The 24,068-nt window shown below is 42.6% G+C and overlaps 1 protein-coding gene across 2 annotated transcripts in view; it reads left to right on the top strand.

Annotated features, from left to right (window-relative positions):
* arhgef10la (Rho guanine nucleotide exchange factor (GEF) 10-like a) overlaps positions 1-24,068 on the top strand; it is a 149,304-nt gene that overhangs the window by 63,266 nt on the left and 61,970 nt on the right. For both annotated transcript variants that reach the window (XM_053869071.1, XM_053869070.1), the window contains 3 exons: positions 5,040-5,155; positions 7,563-7,690; positions 19,847-19,947. In XM_053869071.1, coding sequence (XP_053725046.1) covers positions 5,040-5,155; positions 7,563-7,690; positions 19,847-19,947 — 345 coding nt within the window. The remainder of the gene's footprint in view (positions 1-5,039; positions 5,156-7,562; positions 7,691-19,846; positions 19,948-24,068) is intronic.

Genomic DNA, 24,068 nt, shown 5'->3' with positions numbered 1-24,068 from the left:
CTAATAAACTAATAAACCACAAGCAACAGGGGCTGTTCACAAATTGATCAGTCTGACAGCAGAGCGAAAAAAGCGTTTGTTGTGATGGAAGGTTCTGGTCTGGATGGACCGTAGCCTCCTGCCAGAGGGAAAAAGGACAAACAGTCCATGTCCAGGGTGAGAAGGGTCAACTCTGATCCGATCTGCACGTCTCTGGGTCCTGGAGATATACTGGTCATGTAGAGGTGTCAGGCTGCGACCGATCACCTTCTCAGCAGAGTGCACAATGCGCTGTAGTCTGCCCTTGTCCCTGGAGGTGGCGCCGCTGCTGTGATAGACAAGGTGAGGATGGACTCGATGATGGCTGTGTAGAACTCCGCCAGCAACTTCGTCTGCAGTTGCAGTTTCCTCAGCTGCCACAAGAAGAGCATTTTCTGCTGGGCCTTCTTGATGGGGGGGGGTACTGATGGTCGGCTGCCATTTGATGTCCTTGGTGATGGTGGTTCTCAGTAAGCGGAAGGAGTCCACCATGGCCATCATGAGAAGAGAGGAACTCTGGCTCTTCTGAAGTCCACCATCATCTCCACTGTCTTCTGGGCGTTCAGCTCCTGTAAGCTGACTCATCTCCATCTGAGATGGGCCCGATGATGGTGGTGTCATCTGCAAACTTCATCAGCTTCATGGATTGGTGGCTGGAGGTGCAGCAGTTAGTGTACAGAGAGAAGAGCCATGGAGGAAGAACACAGCCCTGAGGAGATCCGATGTTGAGTGTGGGAGACAGTCGTCTCCAGCTGCAAGCACTGACTCCGGCTGGTCAGGAAGTCCGTAATCCACGGGCTAATCTTTGCTTAGCTCGGCATTAATAGTGTCATTTTACCAACTAAACTTGCAGTTTGCCTACGACAGCCTCTTTGTTTTTTTCTTCTCGCAACTGGAATGGACTGTGACTCTGGCTCGACAAGTTTAATCCATTCTGTTTTCAAGTGTCTGACGGAGATGCCTCCTCGCTGTTTATCACCCTGATCGAGGACGTGTTTGCAGGGAGGATAGCGATGACAGTCACTTGTTCCCAGCTGCCAGGGGTGTTTTATCTCGGAGAGGGATGCAGGGACGGCGAGCCCCTAGTCGCTGGATCCCCACAGTCTCATTTCACTCTCTGATAGAACACAAACACATTGAGACTGGAGTCATCAATCTGCAGAGATTATTTGCTCCTTTTCAAGGCCCAATTAGAGAGCCAGTGGCAGTAGATAGGATTCAGAGGGTGAAACACTACTCCTCCAACATCCCTTTACACAACACTGGTGTGTACAGAGCCTGACAAGATCCGAGATAAAGGCGCCATAGGACAAGGAAGACACAAAGACTGATCAGGATAAAATGGTAGCCGGCTTTGAAAGCAGTCCCAGCTTTGAAAGTTGGTTTAGATTCTGGCTTGACCAAGTTTTGTGTTCAGGTAAAGTAACTTTGCTGCAAGGTTTCAGGGATGATCTAAGGTTAGCTCCCCATGTAGCTGTTTGTTTTGCTTTACTTATCATACTCTGTGAGTGTTGTGCCCCACAGATGTTGCTGTGACTCTGATATTCTTGCTGCTCTTTCTTTTGACGTGTTGCAGTCACCTTAATCATTTCTATCCAGAAACTGCCCCACAACATCTGTGGCGCCGCTCCCTGTTTTCTCTCCCAGGCTGTCCTGTCTATTTATATTCCATGTCCCCTGTGATGTCATTCAGTGGGGTGCCTGTGCTAAATCCAGCTCCCTCTGTGTGGCTCAAAATTGAATCTTTTTTTTTATTTATTCTACGCAGGCCACTGTGTGTGTGCCCTTCTTTATTAAATGTGTGCTCTTTGTGTTTGGTGAATCAAAGTGTCATTCATCTAGTTCAGCAAATGTACTTGACTTTGTGACCAAACAAGCGTTCTTTAAATCTCTGAATGTTAAAAAATGTTGTCACTTCTCTAGCTATTTGAAGAAAAATACAATTTCCCATGTGATGCGACTGTATTTATCAACAAAGATGGTCGTTTATCCTTGTGAACAGCATTCCGGATGGTTCTATATAAACACTTTTATTATTATTATTATAAGTCACATTCGGTCTTGCAACAGTACCTGTGCTTGAGCGACAGCCTCACGGCTGATCTGTCTGAACTTAAGAGAACATTTCAGATTCATAAATCATTTGGAGGACGGCGTCAGTCCACTTGTAACCACAACTTCACTGTTGCTTGCTAGTGCTTGCGGTGATCCTGTATGAGGTAAGAATGGGCGCTGTCTATGTCGCTGCTGGATATTTGAAGAATGGGAAATGCACATTTGTTAGGTGAAGAAGGTTCATGAAGTGGCCGCAAGCACACGGATCGGCCACGAGTGCAGGTACCAACTGCGAGCGTGTCGCAAGATGTACACCATATTATCAAAAGTATTTGCTCACCTGCTTTGACTCCCATATGGACATAAGTGCCTCCCCTTCCTAACCCATAGGGTTCAGTATGATGTCGGTCCACCTTTTGCAGCTATTGCAGCTTCAACTCTTCTGGGAAGGCTGTCCACAAGGTTGAGGAGTCTCTTTATGGGAAATTTTCAGCATTCTTCCAAAAGCACATTGGTGAGGTCATCATACACTGATGTTGGTGGAGAAGGCCTGGCTCTCAGTCTCGCCTCTAATTCATCCCATTCGGGTTCTGGTCAGGACACTTTGCAGACCAGTCAAGTTCAGTCACACCAGACTCTGTCATCCATGTTTTTATGGACCTTACTTATGGACTGGTGCACAGTCATGTTGGAGGAGGAAGGGGCCTGTTCCCACAAGGTTGGGAGCTTGAAATTGTCCAAATTCTTTTAGTATCCTGAAGCATTCAAAGTTAGTTTCAAGCCCAACTCCTGAAAAACGACCCCACACCATAGCTCCACCACATTTCACACTTGGCACAATGCAGTCTGAAATGAACTGTTCTTCTGGCAACCTCCAAACCCAGACTGGTCCTTCAGATTGCCAGATGGAAAAGCATGATTCATCACTCCAGAGACCATGTCTCCACTGCTCTATAGTCCAGTGGTGGCCTGCTTTACACAACTGCCTCCGGTGCTTTGCATTGCATTTGGTGATGTACGGCTTGGATGCGGCTGCTCAGCCATGGAAACCCATTCCACGAAGCTCTGTGCGTACTTTACTTGAGCTACTCTGAAGGCAACATGAAGTTTGGAGCTCTGTAGCAATTGAGTGTGCAGAAAGTCAGCGACCTCATTGCACCATGCATCTCAGCATCCGCTGACCTCTCTTCGTCAGTTCACATGGTGACCACTTTGTGGCTGAGTTGCTGTTGTTCCCAAACTCTTCCATTTTCTTATAATAAAGCTGACAGTTGACTGTGGAATATTTAGGATCGAGGAAATTTCAGGAATGGATTTGTTGCATAGATGATGCATCCTATGACAGTTCCACGCTGGAATTCACTGAGCTCCTGACAGCGGCCCATTCTCTCACAATTCTTGGTGCAGGACACCTGATTTTGGTCATTTGGATGGGTGAGCAAATACTTTTGGTAATACCGTGTACTTAACATGCTCGGGATTTGGCACCAAATTAACACCATCGAATTATTTTACTTAGATTCTGATTGGTGACCCCTGACTGTACCTCTTTACAGTTTCCTTCTGACAGTCGAATCCGATTGTACAGTTATGTTGTTATGTTGTTATGTTGTCCCATTTACACAGGTGTCTATTTTTACCTGCATTCAGTGATCCATGCTGTACTCGTCTGAAGTGTACCAGTGGGCTTTGGCGATGGATCAGACGCTCAGAGGTTTTGATGCAGGTGTTGAATCAAGCATTGTCTTTCAATCCGCTGGCTAGCTCCAGCAACACGGCAGCTGAGTGCTAGATCGCCGTCTAATTCCAGAGAAAGCCTGGATGATGTCCTCCAGGGTCGAGCTTTCTACCCTACAGAGCATGGCGTCTCGGGCACTGGCGTGGATTCTGGGTGTAAAACTCAAATCCAGCCTTGCCGACAGGATTAGGCTGGATTACAGCTCAGCACATTCACCTCTCAGCCAAACATGGGCCCCGGAGGGATGGGATGAACTTGTTGAAACCCTCAAAAGAGAAAAGGGAGTCCTTTTTTTCTCATTTATAGTTGATGTTTAACCAACCGATTATCGTCACTCAGAGCACTGACGATGCTGGCTGCAAGTGACAAAGATCCTTTTGAACCTTAAGGGCCGACTTGTTTCAGGAACACTTCCGGCAAGGATTTCTCTGCTGTTAGTCATGTTGGGTGGATGAGAGGTGCCTCACACCGCTCTGATGTTTTCTTTCTTTTATGGCCGTTGACATTGCTGGATGCTCAAATTCATCCACAGAGTTGAATGATTTTGTGTGGCCTGCTGAAGAGATAAGGGGGAACCAGGGGAGGTTGGAAGGAGGATGGCAGACAGGTGGAGACACAGCTATCGATTTGTGGCAGCAGGAGAGCAAGACATTAAAGGTAACAGTGCTTGAATCAATGCTGAATTTTGTGTCTAATGAGACACCTGGATTTTTTTCTGTGTAGCAAAAGTTGGATCACTGAGAAGCACTTTGTTGTGTGTCCAAACTACAGTTTGGACAGGCGTTCTGATTGAGTGTTTTTTTTCTTTATGTTTACTACTTTCTGCATTGTAGATACATACTGAAGACGACAAATACTGTATATGAAGCAGGATATACTGAATTATGAAGCAAAGAAAAAAAAGGTTGAATAACTCTAAATATGTTTCGTATGTTAAAGTAGCCACCTTTTGTTTTGTTCGCAGCGCTGCAAACCCTTAGCCTTCTTAATGTGCTTCATGATGTAGTCACTGGCTGTTTGGAGGAATCTAAAATATAAAACATGTTTGAGTAATTATGTACTTCTTTGTTTAATAACAATACAATTGTGTGTGCCTTTTATCAATTACAGGCCTTTTCTGTCTTGACCTTTCCAACAAGTTCCATACTTACTGTAATTGTTCTACTGCGTAATAATTTTATATATTGGGACAATAGAGTTTCATCTGAAGCGTTGTCTGTCTTCCCAGGAAAAGCTGCCCTGGGTCCACCACGTCTCTACCAGGAGCTGCAGGAACTTCAACACGACCTCTCAGTGGTGGAAGAGGTCACCCTTCTAGTGGGCACGCTGCAGGGAATGTACCAGGTACATGCACATGCTGACTCTCCTGAAGAACTAGACACGGGGACATCAATATCAAAGTATATATTAACTCAGCCCAGCATCTGTCTGCTGACCGTGGAGTCTGTTTTTATCAATCTCAGCGGTACACGAGTCACAAAATCACCATCCTGGAGTTTGTAGTTTCGTATAATGTGTATTGCAAGAGCAAGTCGACAATCATGAGTCTGCTTTGTTTCATTTGCTCTGACTCAAATATTGACCGTCTAATAACTGTTTGCAAGACAATCGACATTTCTATTTGCTGGTTGATGTGAACTTTTGTTCGTAACCATAAAATAAAAAAAGCCCACTTTGACATGACTTGTAGAATATTTAAAAATAGATACATCATTTGGCAAAATCAGGCGTCCAGAGAGGGTTCTTCAAGGCCCATTTGTGCTCAACGTTACATACGGACCCGGATATGGAGGGAGCCTTCTGTCCGTGCGCTGTGTTCATTCCGTCCGTATTCCTGCATGTTTTCACAAAGCTTTCAAATACAGACCAAACGGAGCAGTACCACCAGAGTCCTGTTACTACTTGCTGTTCGTACCTGATACGTAGCTGTAATGAGACACAGAGAAGACACAACAATGGTGGAAAGTCTCCTTCCTCCAGTCACGAGATTTTTAATGACCTCACCAACCACTGCCTCCAACAACGCTAACGCTGTTTCGTCTTTTGTGCAAGAGATACATTATTATTCCACAGTCTCCATGTTTGTATTGGAGTCTGTCATTGTCATAAACTTTTGAGTTTCGGCTGCTCCTCCTGGTTGGTGCATTAGTGAACAGCAATACCAATGCGAAGAGCACATGGGAGTTTGTACAATATTGTGCGTAAAGGTAGTATAAACAGGCCTTGAAACGGTTGTGTCAAAACAAGGTGAGGAGGATCTGCCTGAGACTAGGTGGGCTATTTTGCACACCTGACATTGGCATCTGTTATAATCAGGATGCTGAAATAATTTGTCTTTTTCAATGTGGAATATTACGACAGTATTGCATGTTTAAAAAACACCTATATTAATTTTAGTGATAAAAAAAAAATCCATTCATTGAGTTATATTCTACTATTATCTTGATGATTTTGAATGAACACTGTTCAAGATGAATGCTGCTGAAGACAGCCACTGCTGCCTCTCTGCAGTTTTATGACTGTGGTCTCATCTGCTGCTAGTAATTCTCAAACCTTTTTTTGGTCAAACCACCCTCAGTAATGCCACAATGCTGGGAATGACATGTTCCTGGAGATGTGCTTGATAGAAGATTTGGAAAGTTACAAAGTGAAAATGGAAGCGAGAGTCATTGGTGGGATCATCCATAAGACAAGAACGGTGTGTGTTCAGTTTGCCAGCAGAAAGCCTCCCACCTTAGCACCACTGTTACCTCCATTTGCAAAGAACACGCTCTTCTCAAGGAGCAATAGGAGCCAGGCTCTAGATTAGGGGTTTTTAACCTTTCTGTTCTTGGGGCCCACCTTTTCCTGAACAAATGGTTCAGAGGAATAGAACTGATTCATTGCTGTGATGACTGATTTCTGATGTCAGAGTTATATATTTTATTTGTGTTCAATAACCATACATGTCAACAAACCAAACCCCGTGCAATGACATGAAACCGTGTGATCAGCGGTTCCAAGATATTGGTCATCAGAAAGTCCAACCAGCAGCAGAAACAGGTTCAAGTCATGTTCATCAAATTTACTGAAGAAAAAAAAAACCCTTGAAGCAAACTGTTGAGAAAAAATCATGAAAAAAATTTCAGAATAAAATAAATACAATAAAACACTGTCTAAATATCATTAAATATTTTCTTTTTCATCCATGAACTCAAAAGAAGATAAGCAAAGTGTAAATGAAAGTATTGCCATAAAATGTTCTAATTACTTTTAAAAACTGCTCCAACAGCTGGACAGTTTTGCAGCTGTCAATTTTATTCAGTGACACACTACTGCCATGTCTTGCGGCCCTCACGGCCCATAGGTGTAAAACAAAAAAGTTGTCCCTATTGTTAAGAATCACTGCTTTAAATCACCCGTCAAGTTTTTTATTTAAAATTTTTGCCCCACTTGCCACCCAGTAATGATGTCCACTCGATAAATCCTCCTCAGTTTCAGTTGATATCAATCTGTTTAGCTGCAGATTAGAGTAGAAGAGACGGACGTTAGCTTAAGACCATCCGTAGTGAAGATGATGCTGAGACGTGGGTGGCAACTATGGTCGTGTTATGCCTAAAAACTAAGCTATCAAAAATGTGACCAGTGATGGGTGATGGTGACACTGTCAACTGCTAACAATTAGCACACATGGAAGCAGCGTTGTTCAAGCCTCTGAAGTTCACTATATATTCTGGCTGAGCCTGACTAACAGTGTGTGTTTCCATCAAAGAACCTGAACACCACCGTGGCCCAGGACTGGTGTTTGGCTCTGCAGCGGCTTATCCGAATCAAAGAAGAACAGATCCAGAGTGCGAACAAATGTCGCTTGCGCCTGCAGGTGCCCGGCAGGCCAGATAAGTGAGTACCATCGTAAATACAAATGTGGCTCACAGTCGATCTGTTGCTGGTGCTGAGATGTCAACGCATTTAATGCATGAGCTTCCGCAGGAAGCTGTTGTTTTAAAAAGCTGGAGAGGAGTCGCTGAAGTGCGTTGAGAAAATTTCGGTTGTTGAATTTAGTGGTCGTCCCGTCTACATGAATTTCTTCATATTAATAGTTCAATTAACATGGTGGAATTCACCAAAAATATTCTGTAAAGTGAAAGCAAGTATAGTTTCTGTGCACTATACATGTCATGCTCATACTTAAGTTTAGGGAACTGTGGTTGTATTTGCATATTTACAATGGGTAATTTTCACCCTTTATAAATATACAAAGCAGTTTATGAGCAACAACAAGGAGCCAGAACAGGTTCTGACAGCAATATATTCGAGGCTGAATTGTTTCAGCATTTGAAAGCTTGCATTATCACGGAACAATGTGCAGATGCAGCAGGAGAGAGAGATGCCGTGGAGCTGGATTAAACTACTACTAATATCCCTGCAGTTTTACAGCCCGGTACGGCCATCCTTCAGGGTGTTATTCCAGAATCTACAGTCCTCCAGAGCTGTACTAAGCAGCGGTTAGCAGAGAGCGCAAACATGTTACCACAGGATGGCCCTGTCTCTCATAACCAGTGTTAAACTCTGGCAAAAGAAGCTTTTGTCAGGCCACACTTCCCATTTGTCTCGCCGTTCTTTTCCAAGTGACTTAATATATATATATAATGAATGTAGTTCTTGGTGCACTCACAAAATGGCACTATGGAGCCACAGTTGGCTGCCCGATGCAAGCATCAGCTACTACATGAATCCAGCAACAAGTCCTTGGTTTGCATTTGACAATATAATAAAAGCTCTTCAGGAGTATTAAACCTGTGTGTTTGATCAGCTGCTTTAGTGAGCAGGAGACTTGCTTGAACTCGGCTTCCAAACTGTTTGCCAGGAAATGGATATGATGTTGTGTCTTGCGTGTCATCATGTTGGGAGAAAAAAAAGAAAAACGTGTCTGGAAAACAACAGGCTGGCCAGTGCTTAAAAGGGTTTACATGTCTGCTGTCCAGATTTTCTTTGGTCTTGTCATGACTCCACAGGTCAGATTCAGGTTTTTTTTAACCTGATCAAGAAGATAATTGGGGCAACTATAAAGTACTATGAAAAGTACAGTGGTACCTCGGTTTTCGTATGTCCCGGACTTGAAACAAATTGAAGTTCGAACAAAAATTGTGAGAATTTTTTGCTTCGGATTTCGAACAAAAATCCAGAACTCGAACGCCCCCGAAAAAAGCCGGAAAAAACATAACGTGTGCGGACCGATCAGCTGACCCACGACACGCTTTGTTATTGTGTATAACGCAGCCTCTGCATGCAGACGTGTCCCGTTAGCTACATTTACTGACTGTTTTTTCTTCCTATTGAGGTGTAAAACTTTTCCTGTCTCCGCACTGGACCGTGGTAGAGTGTCACAGGGGAGGTGCTCGCTCTCCACACCTCCGAGGCTCCACTCCAGGGTTTGATGTCCTGTTGTGGGCTGGAGCTGTGACAGGGATGAGTCGAGTCTGGGACAGAGCGTGACTTGGTTTATGACTTTGTCACAGCCAAACTGCACAGAAGCGCACATTCAGAGCTGGACACGCACCGGGCACCTCTTCACTTCTGGAGAGACGTCACTCACTCGGCAACCCCTCCCACATGCAGCGGCCACACACATAGAGGAACAGCGCACCTGCAGCAGACACTCTACATTCACTCCTACAAAAGACTATTTTAAGGCTTAGAACGCATTATTTCTTTTTCCATTCATTGTAATGGGAAAAATCCATTACAAAATTTGAAAAAAACGCTTCTTGAATGGCCGCCTGGAACGGATTGTGGTCGAGAACCGAGGTACCACTGTATAACATCCCATAATAGGATCACTTTGACACCTGCTTTACTCAGAGCAAAAGTGACAGCAGCACATTCCTCGTCCTCCAAACCTGACTTTTTATAATTCAGATGTGAGACCACTTGGTTGTGTGGGAGCAATTACTGGATTCAAATCATTAATTTCCTCTGCTACTGATGCGGAATAATGAGTAGCCCCCATCAACTCCTGTTTAACCTGCCTTCATTTATTTCTTTGGGATGGAGCTGAGCTTGTTTTATTGAAATACTTATCAATTCATGAGGAAATCCAGGCCGACAGGTGAGACTGTTTATCTTTCATATAATTCATTTTCCTTTTGCAGACTGTTCCGCTCCGGTGTCCAAGGACATGTGTTTTCATGGCTAATTTGTGTTGGTCGATGAAGCTTTTTGTTAAAGTCCATCGGGGCGTTTCCCGCCTCCCATCTTTTGTAATGTCATTGTTTTGTGCTGCTCAGTGCTGCTGCTTTGAGAATAGATAGTGTCTTAACTCTGCTCTTATCTCACACCCCGAGCCTCAGAGAATGACTGTTATTATCTGTGAGCTAAGTCTGAGAATTAATTTTGAATTGACGGCAGATCAAATGTCAGTCATACAGTGGCATTTTGCGATGACTAGCAGAAAGAACTCTGTTGAAGTTCAGTGCACTCTGTGGTGCAAATGAAAGCCCTGCAACATAATTGCCATTTGGACACAAACAGATGACCATAACAGTCGATTTAACGCCGACTGTGAATCATGGTGTGATCTATTCCAGTTCCCTATTCCATTTGTCTGCGTCTAGCCTGACAAAGTTTGTAAATGCACCCAGTTTATCCACTATCTATGTCGAGATATATTTGAAACCTCCCCATGTTGTTTATTTATTATTTTTCATTTGCTTTGTCAGTGAGCTCTACACTTTCACTGCCCCTATTGTTGTGTACATCTGTCTCAGTGTGGTTTTAGCAAATGGTTGGTCGATGCTCCTTCTTCTCTGCTCCTCTTCATCCAGAGCGAAATGTGTTGGAATCACCGGTGACCATCTCTCTTTTTACACTTCAGAACACATTAGGGATGCACTGAACATTTGGTGGCCGAATCAAATAAAAGAAAAGATGTAATTTTTTTTTTAAATACAAAAATGCGACTCGGAAGACAAATGAACTCTGCGAGACCACTGATGAAATTCTGGCAACCCACTCCACCATTCAGCTGTGACAGTTTCGACTCCGTGGCTCACTGCCGCTTGCAATGGAATCATGCCATAAAATGAAATTTGCATGTTTTTTAAATTATTGTTTTTTTTTTTAAAGCATATTCTGAAATATATACATAAAAAAGTGAAAATATTTAGTCATCTAAACATTCAATCTCTTTCATGCATCTAAATGCGTTCTAGACTTTTTATGCAATATTTTTATAGTAAAAATGTAACCACATGGAACATCCAGCGTTTGGTATTTGGCCAAGCATTTAAAACTTTATTCAATTCAATGCAACTAAACATAAACTAATTACTTAAATAATTCGTAATTATGATTTGAATGTCCATTTCTGGGTAAAAATTAGTCTGGCTTGACAAGAAGCTGATATGTAATAATATGTAATAACAAGTAAAATACTAATTACTTTCTTAAGCTTTAATAATAATCTTTTCCTGTTGAACAAAGCATTTGAAACAGTAACCACAGACCATTTCACTCTGTGCCTGTATGAAGCAGCACCGGAGTGTAAAACAAGTTTTTGCCGGATGTGGTGCTTGTTATCGGAAATGGAGGTGAGCCCAATGTTGCTGCTGTATAAATTGGCTTATTGGCCAGTGCTGGTGCAACAATCCTGCCGGTGAGCGTCCAGTGGAGTTGGAATGTGCAACTCTAACTGTTTGTTTTATAGTCTATTTTTGAAAAGATCTTTTGTCATCTCCGCATACTGTAAATGGCGGACAATGCAGTTTCTTTACAGATTCCCATCATGTTGATGTTCTGCAACCAATGTTAGCTTTTCAAACATTTATTTATTCCACACTCATTTCAAATTACAGCAGATATTTAGAGTCCTTCAGTGTTGAGTGACCACTTAAAGAAAGAAAAGAGAGCAAGGAAAGTGCAGCGGTTCTTAAACATGGACTGGGAATAGCAATAATGGTGCATTATAATGGATCCGACTTTGTGCCTTCTGCTGTGGAAAGGATAAGAGAGAGACAGGGGAGCCCAAAACGAAAAAAAGGGTTGTAAAGAAAAAGCCAGAATCCAGCAGGGAAAGCCGGAGGAAGGAGAAGGGGAGGAAGAAAACGAGTTGAAGTGATGATCAACCTCGCTCATGAAAGGCTTGGCTGTGTGCCGGCAGGGCAGCGGCAGTCGCAAGACTGGGCTTAATGCTTCAGAGCCACCGAGAGTCTTGCTGTGCCAAGCCGAGCAAAAGTGACAGATTGAGCAGCAGAGCAGTGCGGATCACTTCTCCCACATCTCCCTGCTTCCTTGTCGGCTGTCACAGCAGACCTGTAGGGCCAATCTGCTTACTCAGATGTTAGATGGGGCCAGCTGTCGTGCTTGCAAGTGAGTCTACAAATTCCCTTTTGAGGGAACCTTCTTGACTCACTTCATTTGATCATGCCATCAACAACTGTTGCCGCCTTGGAGAACCTTCGACTCATACGGCTGACAATTAGGAACTATATTCTGTTTCATGGCTTAAGTATTCCTTACGAATTCCAAACAAGTGGTACATGAGGTGGTTTTGTGTGTTTGTGGAGTGCTTAGTGGAGAATATCTGTTGAGAAAGAAAATCCAGGGCAAACGTTTCAGAGCCCCTCCCCTTGTCTGGAGTCATAGAGTCAATACAGTGTAATAAATGTGTTGGCCCTTTTGAGTAGGCGGAGATTCACCTTCAGTTCCCCATATCATGTGAACCTTTATATACTGGATATGTTCCATCAGACTTGAGTAAATATAGGAGGAACAGACACAAATATAAGAGAAATTAAATAAATACGTGGGTGGGATTTTTTCTTCAGTTAAAAAAAAACAACAAAAAAAATAGTGTTAGTTTTGTCCCCCATTATTCAATTTAGTCTTAGTCTTGTCAAAGTGAATCCTTCGTCTAAGTCACCTGTAGCCATTCACATACCATATTTTTGCTTGTCATGTTTTTGTTGACTACTTCATAATGATTTAGTCTAGTTTTAGTCAAATGAAAACTCGATGCATTTCAATCAAGTTCATTTTAATTCCAGGATGCTCTTCATTTATTCCAGTTGACTAATGTTCCATGGCTAAAAGTGCTGAGTGAATTGACATTTATTGCATTGGTGACAATAAAAACAGTAGTTTTAAATCAAGAGAAATAAATCTGTCTTCAATCTGCAGCTGTCCTCAACCTCTCTGCCTTTTCATCCGGCCTGATGTGCGACTTTAGTTCCGCACGAAACGGACTTCAATTATCTTTGCATCTGGAATTTTCTGTTAAAAACACGCCGAAAACCACCATAGTCCATGATGCATTATGGGTTTTCCTCTTGTTTTGATGTTTCCACCTTCTTTTAATATGTTGTATCACGTGATGTTTCATCTTTAAAAAGCCATGGTCATTCTGAAGGCCTTGTGGCTCATTTAAGCCAATGGTGGTGTGCTACGATTGTTAACATGTCGTGTTAACCCTGAAATGTAATATTCAGTAATATATCTGCATGCAGTTTTGTTTGAAGCCACAGGGCCGATACTTCAGCCGGCATAAACACGTAGCGTTTCTTCCTGTGTATTAAACAAAAATGAGGAGGGAGTTTTCCTTTATTTTTGTTATTTTGTCTGACAAAATTAACACAACAAGTAAGCTTATCCAACATGTAGATTAACCTTCTACACGAGATGCAGTATCTATGTGAAGCTATGTGATAGTAGTCAATCCGAGGCTGGTGTCGGGATCCCAGTCGGTGCCCAAACCATTTACATATTACAGGTGCGGCTGTGGCATGTGCCAGGTAACTGACTGAAACACTGTTTCTATTTTTCATTCGGAATAGGCAGCTTCAATGGCACGCAATCAAAGCCATTTGAAGACAAAGCAGCGCAAACTCACCAGATAGCATGAGGCCACAGCGAGAAACTGCTCTGTACTTAGTCGCTCCCTCGCTGTCTGGCCGCGAGCGTCTTTCTGCTGTCTGCCAGCACATCACAGCCTCCGCAGCGCAAACAGAGCAAGGACGTGGAGAGAATCCTGACAGAGGCCTCAAAGGCGTCGACCTACGTGTGACAGCAGTTCATTAACATCCGCTTTTTACTGCGACTGCTCGAGTGCTGATACATAAGCTGCACTGGAAGGCGATAACAGAGTTGAGATATCATCGTCAAAACTGGAATGTCTTCCGGCTCATTTACTTTGTGCAACTCTGAAAATGGGTAACCACGGTCAGGTCATGTAGATAAATGCTGACCTGAAATATATTAGCCAACCATTGCTCTGGAGTCAAGACGGGTTGGAAAACAAGCAGGGTTAAAGTGGTCAACAAAGGAAAATATTCAAGCAAATAACTGGTCTAGGTCTGAGTCTGGACAACATTTTTTCCCTAGATAGATCAAATGTCTTGCAAAAGGACTGCCTTAAAGTGTGGAACAGTTAAGCAGATTGTGCATTGTGTCAGGAAACTGGATGAAAGTGAGGATTTCAAGAATGATTGCAGAAGCAAACAGTTTTAAAAAGAGCTGTGGCATGATTCTCTGGCACTACGGGTCTCTTAAGGTTGTGCGAGGCAGACAATAGCTGAGATAAAACGGCACTCGAGGTGACACTGTTGCAGGCAAAGTCAATAGAAGGACTCTGGGACACAAATAAATCGAGAGAGAAATCCAAATAGTCTCATCTAGTGGAATGATTTGCCTGGGAGCCGAACGATTCATTTCATCAATGCCAGCATCTGTTTCTGTCTTTTTAAAGGGATTAACCCTTGAAGGAAAAGAGCGAGGATCATTTGAGTCATCTATATGACAGTCAGTACACAATGGTCGGTTGTAGTTGGTATAGTTGTCAAGACAGTTATACCTATGTCAACTATGTCCTTCATAGCTTCAATCAGGATTCGAAGTGTGTCAAGAAAATGTTTCTCACTCCATCACACCTCCAACAGCAGTATCTAATGCCACAAAAGGGTCTTAGCACGAACTCTGCTTTAGCACACCAGTTTTTTGGACTCTCATCAATTTGTCATTTGGTTTTCTGATGCGACACAATGATCTGCCAATGTTCCTCACCATTAGGCAGACTGTTCGCAATCTACAATCTCTACAATCATCTCAGGTTCTGCCTCATGGGCTTTTGTCCAGTTGGACAAGTCCAAAATATTTCACCAGGGAGGTGAGCAGAAGCTCGATTCCAGAACCGCCTCTGGTGCCTTGGCTCAGTGCGGAAGAGCAGGGGCTCTTCTCAGATCTGCTTCTGTTATCTGAGCTCACCTAGTTCTAAATGTTGGACATGCAGTTTGAGAACTTTGCATTTCTTTCCCATTTTGACTGACAGTCAGAGTCGATCAAATATAGGCTGTTACCTTTTTCTCCCATTCTGAACCCTGTGTCTTGTACAATGCGGCTAGCATATGGATTTTTACAGGCTAAAGAGCGTCATACTGCCAAAGTAATGAGCTTCGTCGCATCAATCAGATGAAATCGCTGGTGTTTTATTTACCTTAAAGTGCTCAAAATACGCAAAATATGACGAGAAGTATCAGCTGAGACCAGCTGTGGTGTTGGAACTTTGGACATGCGGGTGAAAAAAGTGCATTTAGAGCATTTTAATGTGAATAATAGATGTGAGGAGTTCAAGTTCAGAACATTGCTCACTTTGTTTCATGAGTCTGTCATCACTCTCCATAGTTTAAAAGTGATATTGTTGCTGAACCACTAAGTGTGAAAGCATGGTTAGTTAGTACTGTCAGTCCTTATAAATAAAGTTGTCATCAAGTTTTCATCATTATTTGGCGATGGCAAAAAGTAGTCAAATTAATTCACCAATTCAGGATGTTCAAATGGACTGTGCATTGTCTTCATATAAATATAAAAACAACTTTAGCTGCCTGTCACACTTCAGGTCACTACGCACTGCTGGTGACCAGGTGAAGACAGAGGAGAAATCAAGCTCTTGTCGTCGCACAGCCGATGGATCTCACACTCTATTCTCAAATTTCCTTGTATTTGCCAGTCGCTGTGGAAACTGAATGGTTTTACCGAGCACACTTGGATTGGAATTTGGATTTAGAGGCGATTTGACGGGGACCTGGATGACAAGCCGCCACTCAGCTTTCACTCCCTCGTCTGTCCGTCCTTGTGTATTAGTCTCACACATGCTTCAACGTTGACCCGCTGCCGTAAATCAGTCACCAGGGATGCCGTCTCCCTCTGCCCCTCACCTCTACATCCACCCAACTCTCTGCCTTCCCCTCCGCCCCCTACCATTCCTCTTCACCCTCCCCCTCTCCTGTGAGATCTTCTCACCTGCACTGCGGCTGTCAGTCAGCTCTGGCATGGAGGAGGAATCCGACAATGTGTTGCGATAAATCCCAATTTCTAAAATAGACAAGACATCTATCCAACTGACTCTTACATCTGTCTCACCTTGTCTCCACTTCAGTCTCCAGCAAATCACCTTTGCTGCATAGTAGCAGCATCTGTGTGAATTTCGCTTTTTTTCAAGATGTCAGGGAATTCTGAGATCTTACTCGCCCTCACCTGCTGCTCTTGTCTCATCTGCTGCCGCTATGTGAGATGAAAACGAATCTTTGTTGGGCAGCTGGGCTCCTGGCAGGAACAGAACTTTCAGGCTGTGCGACGTTCACCGTTCAATTGCTCTGTAATGATGTCTGAATGTCTGATAAGCGCCCTACCTTTCTTCTTTCATGCCATCAGAGGAAGCCAGCTGAATATTTTAGATAGTGACCAACATATGAGCAAGATTGATTCTTCATTTGTATTCATTACTGTGGGTTTTTACTGTGTTTTGTTGGCACTGCCGTGGACTCATTCAACGGCCGTATCTATCCAACATTATCATATTAACTTAAGAGAATCAGTACTCTCAAATGTTTCACTCAAATTCAATTTCTTAAATGTGGAGGTACTATGTCTTTTCGGAGACACCTCAGTCGTGTGTGTAGCACTAGTGTCACTGCTCGCACTCGAATTTGATACTGAGCCAGTTCCAACTTCAACAGAAGGAGCTGGACGGACTGTTGCACAAACCAGAGGCAAGACACTCATGATTTTAGCCTGCAAACTTCCTACAAATAATAAACACTAAACCACACACAAACAATGCACCTTCGAAAAGTAAAGCTTGAAAGCAATGTTCAGTACTCGTATACAATGTCTCTTGCAAGTACTGTAGTAAGAAAAGAAACAAAAATGTCCTCCCTCAACCTAACCAGGTTATGTACAAAGGACAAACAAAGACTTAGGTGTTGGTTCGCAAATAATGAGAACTGAAAAATGAGCGTCTCAAACTTCAAATGAAATTGAGTTCAGATCTCTGCAGTTCTGCATTGTTCAAAGATATCCAAAATAAACTGGGATACTCCGACTGTCTGGCAGGGAGTCACATCTGGGTCCATCCAATAAAGAATGACAGCGATCCAAGTTAAAGTCGTGGCTCTGCCTCGACATCTTGGTTCCAAAACATTGTCTCACCATACGTTTATGCAGCTTTCATCCTGCAGCCTGCCGATCATCACAAGGGAGAAAAACCTATCTGAACAGGTCATGAGAATGACCTTATTCTCCAAATTAAGCACACTACCGACAAATACATTAAAGACTCTGAGTATGGCATACTTGTTGGCTTGTAACTTTACAAGCTAATAAGCTAGAATTGCAAAACATTGAAAATTTAATACAGAAAACAAGGATAAACTCACTGAAACCACTCCAAACTTAACATTGACACCATCCACAGTGCACTCAGGATTGGTTAAAGGTCCTGACATTGACTATTTATTGTCACGTTCTGCGCTCTGTGCTCTTATTCTTTGTCTGTTCCGCGTGCTTTTATTTTGTTAACCCCTTGTAGTTTCCCTTTCCTTTGTCCCAAGATGTCACAGGAGGAGAGCCAGGGTTCTTTGGACGTACAGGACAGGTTCTCAGGAAATGACCAGCTGCACCACAATATAGACATAGGCCGCGAGACAAACAGAGTTGACGTACTTTTGGTGTTAGTCTTGTCCTCCCCACCAGAACCTCCGCTGTATGTCCGTGAACCTGCTGTTCTTTCTGTTCCTGAGCTTCCAGGAGATCTCCTGTAACCCATGCAGGTGGGAAGGACGAGACTCCCGACCTATGTCTCTATTGTGGTGCAGCTGGTGACTTCCTGAGAACCTGTCCTGTACGTCCAAAGAACCCTCGCTCTCCTCCTGTGACATCTTGGGACAAAGGAAAAGGAAACTACAGGGGGTTAACAAAATAAAAGCACGCAGAACAGACAAAGAATAACAGCACAGAGTGCAGAACGTGACATTTATATGATGTTTTCATATTATAATTTACCACACTTTAAGTAGTATATTACTTTTTAATAATTTTTATACTATGGTATATGCCACTATAACTATATATGTATTGGACCTTTACAACTTAATGTGGACTACACATGTATTCAACATAACACTAAAATAATGAGATAAAAATGACATCCGTTGTTATCAATTGTTACATCAGGAATCAGAATAGTTGTTACATCAGGAGTGTGAGAATGGAGTGTGCTGCGTTTCTTTGGGTAAAAGGCTTTCACTAGACTTTAAAAAGTCGTCTTATTCTCGGCCTGACTGATAGAATCAGACTTGGTCAAAGTGGCTCCTTTTCTCTACTGGACCCCCAAGAGCTGAGTCACTAGACCTGCCTTTTTCTGCCAGTCTTACTTTCCACTGGTCAGCAATATTGGCCTTGTTAGTTGAGCTGAAAGAAAAGTCAAATATTTGAACGGCGTTGGGGGTCTGAGCAGCTGTGAAATGTGATTAAAGCAAATCAAATATTCAGGTAAATGGATGGTGAGGAAATTAGTTTTCTAATCTTGTTACTTGAATCTGCAGCTGCACACAGTTTTTTTTGTTTTTTTTTATGCTCAGAGATTCTGATTAACAGCCCTTTACTTTTTGGCATCGGTTTAATGAGTAAGTCTGACAACGACATCTGTTGAACACTACAGCACATTTCTTATCCCAAGTGGAGTTGCAGCAAATAAAACACAATGTAACTATCCAAGCACAAACGCATTGTTAAACGCAAACAATAATAAATGGGTAAAGGCACAACCTCGGAACACAAACAGGTCTGGGCTGCTTCTTCTGGCATGGACCTCGACAGACAAAAAGTTCACTCAAACCTATGAACAAGTTCGTGGGAAGAAAAAAACTGAACACCTCAGTTAAAACTGCATGCAAGTAGATGTTACATGTTTGTAAAATGCTCGATGAATTTAGAAAAGTTGATGACACACTGCAGGCCCCCTCTGAGAGCGAGTTTAAATTGTCACCAAAAAAGCCACCATGTGTGATCAGAGAGTGTGCACTTGCTGTTGCAGATCCCAGCAGAGCCCTAAACATGAGCAGCTGTTTTATTGCCAACAGCCGACCAGGACCACTGCAGGATGATCGTAGCCATCCCGAATGTTGAAAAGCCTCCATATCACAAAACCTCATCCTCTGCCACAAAGTCTGGTAAAACTGCACACAGCAACACATTTGACAGTGAATTGAAGTAAGTCCCGGGAAATGGGAAAGTTGTGTATGAGGTATGGGCTGTCGAGCTGTGTGTATTTTTTTATTTATTTTTTGCATTGGAAATCTGTCTCTGTTGTGATGGAGTTCTTTTTTTTTTCTTGAAAATACTGAGTTCATGACGGACAGAGTGAAGTGCAGCTTGTTAAAATCCGATGTCTCACAGGCTTTGGTTGTCACAGGTTTGGATTGTGTCTGAGTTAACTCGTGTTGTCTCTTCAATGATATAGCATTTTATCATCTCTGATTTAGTGTTGGAGTCGAGACTAACTCAAGACTGAATCTAGACAATGGGTGAATTCCATTTCCTCCCTTGATCCTCCATTTTAACCCGCTACCTCAGACCTTAAACCCAAGTGTTAAGGGTCATGACTGTGGCTTCCTGGCACTGTTCAGTTGAGTCTATGCTTATTATTTACAATGAATCCAACTTGTTGCGCTACTTTTGCAACCACCTGACCTTGTTATTCACTTAGTTACGGTGACTGTTGTGCAGGTCTGGACGTCCTGTCAGCATAATGGTGGTCTTCAACACGCCCAGCCCGCTCAGCAAGATCTCCTGGGTCAACCGTCTGCACCTGGCGAAGATCGCACAAAGTAAGCATCAACGCTTCTTATAGCATTACAATGCCAGACGGCCTGATGCAAGAGCAAGACACCACAGGAACCACTGTTACAAATAGTGCCGCTCGCCACTATTTGCTTTCCTTTCATAAAAAAAAAAAAAAAAAAAAAATTCATAATGACCTGAGCTGGGTCAAGATACGTCTGTATGAAGTGCAAAGGGAAAGGAAATACTCTTATCTGAATGCCTCAAATCATCAAGAAACATTGTTTTACATACAACACGGTTATGATTCTATACACTCCTTTTCAAGGGGAAGAAATAAGGGACTGTGACATCCTCAGGTCAGATTAAAACCTATAACCTAGAGCACCAATGTCACCATTTGTAACTCCAGCTCTAATGGTTCAGTGATTTTATTTTTCATTTACAAAATAAATAATAACAATAATTTAGAAGATGCTATCAAAAACTTTCATGACTGCCACAGTAAAATGCTTGGCTCACCTGCATGACTCACCCAAGCTTGTATATATTCTTGTTACCAATGTAATAACAATGTTATTACCCTCACCTAGATTTCTTTCACAATGAAACATAAAATCATATCATTATTTCATTCAAGTGTCAGTTATGCAACCTCCAATTTATATATTTTTCCGTCCATGCCACAGTTTCAGCTGCCCTTCAGTAACCTGAGCGCAGTATTGTAGCATCAATGAGCGTCCCGTCTTCAGTAATTTCCTTTGCTCCATTCGCCACCTGGTGCGACATGTTGAAGGAAAGGAGAGAAACAAACACTTGAGGTGGCAGAGGCAAATAATGAATTTAATCCCAATCAATCATTTCAATATCTCACGTGGAATTAGCAAATATAAGGTTTTTGAGCGCCTCTTTTTTAAGTGAAAGTTTCTGTGTATCAATTGCAGTACTCTCCTTTAATAATCGAGCAAAACATAACACAATAACCTCCCCACCGTTGAAAGTATGCCCCATTTATTGCCGTGACCCAATAGTGAGCAAATAATACATTCAGTGAAAGTTGTAGAATCGAATGCCGGTCTGACCTCAGAGCTCCTCTCCGTCTCATCATTGTGTGCTGTCATCCAGAGATATCAGGAAGCGAAGATGGAGGCCATTAATCTGCTTATTAGCCCATGATAACTTGCCTGTTCAACTCTCTGCGCCTCCAGCCAGTCCTCTTCCTCATTTATTTGCCACTCAAAGTGTTGCTGTGAGCCTCCTGACGTGTCACATGCACATTGGCTCTTTGACATTCATGCAGCTTGGTTCTGTCTTAGTTTGAGAGCGAGCTCCAGATGTCGCCTCGTCGAGATATTGCTCTTTTTTGAGCCTTCGGCTGTTTTGAACTTTCACGGGAACTTAGTGAAAGTTGACAATTGCATGAATCATCATGTCCTGGCTGCTTCACATGAGGCAAAAGGAATTGAATTATCATGCAAAAAGCTCCCCCCGAGTCCATAATGTATTCTGGTAAGCATTCCATGATAGTGACAATTTCCATTATTTATCACACAGTAAATACCAGTGATCGAAGCAGATCAGTGGTTCAGAATGTAGAAATGGACTGTTGTGTAAACATGCTCTGTATAATTTATAATAATAATTTATACATCCCCTTAATCTTTCATTGCCTTTAGTCTTCCACCATTACTTACTATTTACTTACTATCGATCTTTCTTTGCTGTGTTCCGGTCAAATCTCTACACATGATGGAGATGTTTTCAGTTATACAACCACAAATCAAAAGTGATTTTACACAGCAAAATAAGGATGTATATCTATATATATCATTCTCTTCCATCAATACAGAGGAAAAAAAGTCACTGTATAAACATATTGATTTTTTTTTCTTCTTTTCACACAAAATCCAGAAGTTTAAAGAGATATATTCTCAACATTATTCAGTCGCTTGACTTAATGAATTACCACAACTTGAGGAGAATTGCAACAGTGCTCTTTTACTCACCAATGTTCTTCTGACTCCATGATTATGGCATTAAAGGCTCATGTAAACATTAATGCCAATGGTGGCTTTTCAATAGGGGGCACTTCGCAGTTCCTGCTTAAAGTCATATGGTAGATTTACTCATTTCTAACATATTTGCTTACTAATCATTAGTGCTTTGAGTGTTCGCCGTGCACTGCAGTATGTCACTGAAAAATATACAGCATTATGTTTTTTAGGAAACAGCTTCCTGTTTATTACATGCTGGCTGTGGGGCAGTGCCCATTATGCTCAGTGTTATGTATGGATCCAGATGGAGCCTTATGTCCGTGCTCTGCATTCATTTCGTCCGTATTTCAGCATGTTTCCACAAAACCTACCGATATGGACCAAAAGGAAGCAGTACCACGGAAAACACGTGGGGACAGTCATGCTGTTACAACCCAATACGTAGCAATAATAAGACATGAAGAAAACACGATATAATGGTACCTCGGTTTTTGAACGTCTCGGACTTCGAACAAATCGGAGATCAGACAGAAATTTCGAGATTTTTTTGCTTCGGATTTCGAACGAAAATCCAGAACTCGAACGCCCGCGAAAAAAGCCAGAAAAAACATAACATGCGTGGACCGATCAGCTGACCCACGACGCACTCTGTTATTGTGTATAATGCAGCCTCTGTATGCAGACGTGTCCCGTTAGCTACATTTACTGACTGTTTTTTCTACATATTGAGGTGTAAAACCTTTCCTGTCTCCACACTGGACCGTGGTAGAGTGTCACAGGGGAGGTGCTCGCTCTCCACACCTCTGAGGCTGGAGCGCTCACTCCAGGGTTTGATGTCCTGTTGTGGGCTGGAGCTGGGACAGGGATGAGGCGAGTCTGGGACAGAGCGAGACTTGGTTTATGACCTTGTCACAGCCAAACTGCACAGAAGCACACATTCAGAGCTGGACACGCACCAGGCACCTCTTCACTTCTGGAGAGACGTCACTCACTCGGCAACCCCTCCCACATGCAGCGGCCACACACATAGAGGAACAGCGCACCTGCAGCAGACACTCTACATTCACTCCTACAAAAGCCTGTTTTAAGGCTTGGAACACATTATTTCTTTTTCCATTCATTGTAATGGGAAAAATCGATTCAGATTTCAAACAAATCGCTTCTCAAAAGGCCGTCTGGAATGGATTGTGGTCGAGAACCGAGGTACCACTGTATGTCGTAACAGCCTCACCGACTACCACGCTGCCTCTCTTTGCTCTTTTGTGCAATAACTACATTATCAATACTTCTTTTATAGTCACCATGTTTGTTGTGGAGTTTGTCATTGTTATAAACCTTTTACTCTGGACTGCTCCCCCTGCTGGATATGAACAGGAAAGCATGTGATCAGTGAAAATAACGTTGTCTGAAATGGACGAACAAATTTTCTTACGTAAATAGAGCATTAAAGGGCTTTATGTGAGATGCTCAGTCTATCACAATTTGGAAGTGGTCACATGTCCTCAGAAGTCACCAATCAGCATTCTAGAATCCCCCAAGTTCTCTGTGTGAAACTCCCCATATTTAGAATGTATGAAGGGAAGAATTATTTTGGACACTGCCCTTAATAACAGACTTCCCAACAGTGCGGTGAAATTTTGTCGTGGATTCTTAAAAAAGAAAAACAAAGGCACACTTCCCCGGTCAACATAGACCACTTGTCGTGTTTTCCCAACCTAACTCCGTCGTCCGAATTGGGATGCACTAAATACATTACGGGGTAGCAGCCAATATAATGAATATCATCATCTGTTATAACTGCCAATACAAACAGAAAAGGGAAGGGATGTCGCATTGGTGCTAGTATCAAGATCCTTGGCTCAGTCATTAATACCATTAAGTATTATAGCGATGCCTAAAACAAGCTTTGAGCTTTTTGTCATGTGCTTCAAAAGACTGAAAAGATTTGTATGGAACATCTCTACTTGTCCTCAAATCATGGCCACCTGTTCTCTTGTTTGGTATTTTGGAAAGGATTTCAACCATCTGTGCTGTTTATATTTTGGAAAGATTTGAATTGTTCCGTTGTAGAAAATCACTCCAAATCAGTCAATATTTTTTGTTGTTCAACGCAATTGGAGCTATGCCGAAATCATCATTCTAGGGTAAATAATTCTCTTACCTTATCCCTGCAA

The sequence above is a fragment of the Synchiropus splendidus genome, chromosome 6 (genome assembly GCF_027744825.2).
Source record: "Synchiropus splendidus isolate RoL2022-P1 chromosome 6, RoL_Sspl_1.0, whole genome shotgun sequence".
Lineage (NCBI taxonomy): Eukaryota > Metazoa > Chordata > Actinopteri > Syngnathiformes > Callionymidae > Synchiropus > Synchiropus splendidus.
Note: the sequence above shows the minus strand (reverse complement) of the source record. Positions and strands in the feature narration are given on the sequence as shown.